This window comes from Trichinella spiralis (assembly GCF_000181795.1).
Source record: "Trichinella spiralis strain ISS 195 chromosome Unknown Scfld4422, whole genome shotgun sequence".
Lineage (NCBI taxonomy): Eukaryota > Metazoa > Nematoda > Enoplea > Trichinellida > Trichinellidae > Trichinella > Trichinella spiralis.
The window spans coordinates 1-2,952 of NW_003531361.1; the positions used below are offsets into that span (position 1 = coordinate 1).

Below are 2,952 nucleotides of genomic sequence, written 5' to 3' on the forward strand. Positions count from 1 at the left end.
CAAGGTACAGATGGCGCAGGTTTGATTTGCACCACATCGCAGTCAGGGAGCGACCGCTGGCAAGACAATTGGCACGGCTCCATCGCCGCCGCTGGACGTACGGTGATGTGACGAGGGCGACGTTGGGTCGGGATGCCGGAACCTGGTCGGCAAAAAGCCTCGCCGCCCGGTCCTCGGCGACCACCGTCAGCAGAACACTGCGTCCTGCGAGCGAATGCAACGGACGGACGCTGCTCAGCACGCCAGTAACGTGATGGACGGCGAAAAAACTGCTCGCCTCTTTCAAATAATAGTAGACCTCTCCGTTGAGACCCTCGTCGGCGTCGGTCGCGTGAACCTTGACCACAACTGAAAACGGTTCCAACAGTTCGTCGACCACGGCCGAATAATGATCCGGCTGAAATATCGGTGCCAGATCGTTCTCGTCGATCACTTTGATCAACAGCCGAGCCGACGTTTCCCGCTTGATCTCGCGCACACTGGCTCGGACGACCAGCTCGAATTGTGCATTCGATTCACGATTCAACGACAAATCCAACAACGACTTTGTATGGACACGCAAATAGGCAAAATTGCCAACTACGACACTTTCGGCTTTGAAAAAGCCTTCCGCGTCCCCGGATATGATCCTATAACGGACGTGGCCTTTGAGATCCGGAGATAAGTAGATTCCCATTTTGCTAGTGGGCTGCACGTAAACTTTGCGGCGGGTGTTTTCCAATATTGTAGCCACATAAGTGGACTGAGTGAATTCAAACGTAACAGCACTAGTGGACGAATTAGAATTGGTCGTCGAAACAACCAAATGGAATGCATGTAGGCAACAAATAACAAAGCCGAAACTAAGCATCAACTATAAAAAAATACAAAAAGTATGTATTTTATTAAATATTCACAAGCACATAAAAAATTCTCAATGTGCAACAATTCTCTTTTTTATATAAAGCATCCGTTGCTTTAATAAATCAAACGACTTCATCGATTGAAAACAATTTCCTACTATTAATAAGCTGACCCTGGTGGACGTGGAACTAAATCATGATAACAATGCTGTGCATGAAGATACAACTTTATTTTCAAAATTCCAACGGTTCTCATGCTACAGGGGAAAGGAAAATTTTTTTTCTCGAGTTGGTAAGAAAATTGACAAATACCTTAGTTCAAATTCTATGATAATAATAATAATAATGATTATTACACTTTGAGTGAAATTGGCAGTCGTGTGAAAGAGAAAAAAACCTTTTTCACACCAATGTGCACACGTTGAATGCTTCCACTGGGCAGAGATAACCGGGTGATCAAACATTTATTTTCATTTATTCATTTGACAATCAATAGCAGTGCTGCTCATGCATACATGAACACGGGCACGTTGGAAAAGATATCCGAAGCGTATTTTCAAAGTACGCGCTTTATCAGAAAGTTCACATAACCAACCAACCAACCAATTATATACAATGAAACCTACATGACTGGAAAAAGTTAATGAAACAACTGTTGAAGAAAATGAAATACTGTCTCACAATTGACAAAAGAGGAGAACAAATTCAATATGATGGCCAATGACTGGTCAATTCTAAGTACTTGACTTTTTCCGATCAGAACTTTTGGCCAGCCAAGCGGATGCTTGACATCAAACAAGCAGGAAATTGGCCATGAAAGAGTCGTGAAAAGCCCACTTGAAAAGCGCATTCGCATAGTAAACAGAAATGGCCACCTGTTCAACTGCATATATAGATTTTCATTTCAGCACCACATACATCCACACACATATACATACATACATATTATACAGATATTTATAGCTCGTGCTGGTACTGTTGTTACTGCTTGCTAAACAAGAACAGTGCTTTTCAATTTTCACTCAACTGAGATATTTATTCTCAATGAATAAAGGTTTTCGGAAAAAATATGAGCATTAAACAAAATAAAATTAGCTGCAATGGTAGTAGAAAAAGTATGAAAAATATTTATATTAGCTTTTAACATCTACCGACCCAGCTATTTCACCAAAGTGTCTACCATCTGTTCAATATGTACGCATATACTTAATATAAAAGCAAGATTGATTTTCAAATTAAAGATCTGAACAATATCTAATTAAATCTAAACAACAACAACAAAAATAGCAACATAAAAAAGAGGAAGAGGAAGGAGAAAAGAAAAAAGTGAAGAATCATTGAAACATTGCTTGAATAATGAACAATTTTGAAAAATCAAAATAATATATTTTGGGTAAAAAAATAGTTTTTCCCAACAATGGTTCCAATTTATTCGCGACGGGATGCCAGGAAAAAAAGAGGGTCAAACATTCAGAAGATGGCTGGTAACAAAGTCCATCGTCAAGTATCCCGCGTCATCTGATGAAGAATTAGCACGGCCACTGCAGCTTTGCAAGCAAATTTTCACCGCATTCATCCATTATGAAAAACCTTTATTATTCGTTCCCCATTTGTCAACACTTCATCTGTCAGCTTTATTCTCAGTTGCTCTGGGGGGGGAGAAGACGTAAAAATTCGACAAAATTGCTTCCCTACAAAAATTTTACACAAAGCAAAAAAAATTTACCCACCACTATTTGAACTTTGCTTTTCGACTGAAACAACAAACAATATTGTTTTTTTATTTTCTGTCTTTTTGTTTCAAATAATTTTACCCAATTTTATCATAAAAATGACGATACAACTTTTACAACTGTTCGTTACAATATTGATAAAACCACCACGACAAGTACGTTCGTTCAACTTGGGCAAACAACGTTTCAGGGGTATTTAAAAAGTTCGTCACCAAATCTTTCTTCGCTTTCAAATGTCAAATAATCATGATAAACCAGAATCATCTTTACAGCATATGAGAAAAATTAATTATTAAATACATGTATATCTATATCTACACGTGTACGTGCCCCTTTTAAAATCCAACTTTCAACTAAATTGCCCCTCATCGAGATGA

At 38.9% G+C, this 2,952-nt stretch overlaps 2 protein-coding genes across 2 annotated transcripts; both read right to left on the reverse strand.

Moving 5' to 3' along the window:
• Window positions 1–8: 8 nt before the first annotated feature.
• On the reverse strand, window positions 9–1,306 carry Tsp_12838 (protocadherin Fat 3; the record flags this gene model as incomplete). Its single annotated transcript, XM_003367348.1, has 5 exons — window positions 1,240–1,306; window positions 1,155–1,167; window positions 1,016–1,099; window positions 520–842; window positions 9–496 (listed from the first exon to the last, which is right to left on the reverse strand). Coding segments are annotated over exons 1-5 (975 nt in total), but the record flags the coding sequence as incomplete, so codon positions are not given.
• Window positions 1,307–1,312: 6 nt separating this feature from the next.
• On the reverse strand, window positions 1,313–2,418 carry Tsp_12839 (hypothetical protein). Its single transcript, XM_003367349.1, has 4 exons — window positions 2,311–2,418; window positions 1,777–1,833; window positions 1,568–1,725; window positions 1,313–1,472 (listed from the first exon to the last, which is right to left on the reverse strand). Exons 1-4 carry the CDS (start codon window positions 2,416–2,418, stop codon window positions 1,313–1,315), a joined length of 483 nt encoding a protein of 160 aa, XP_003367397.1.
• Between the last annotated feature and the right edge of the window lie 534 nt (window positions 2,419–2,952).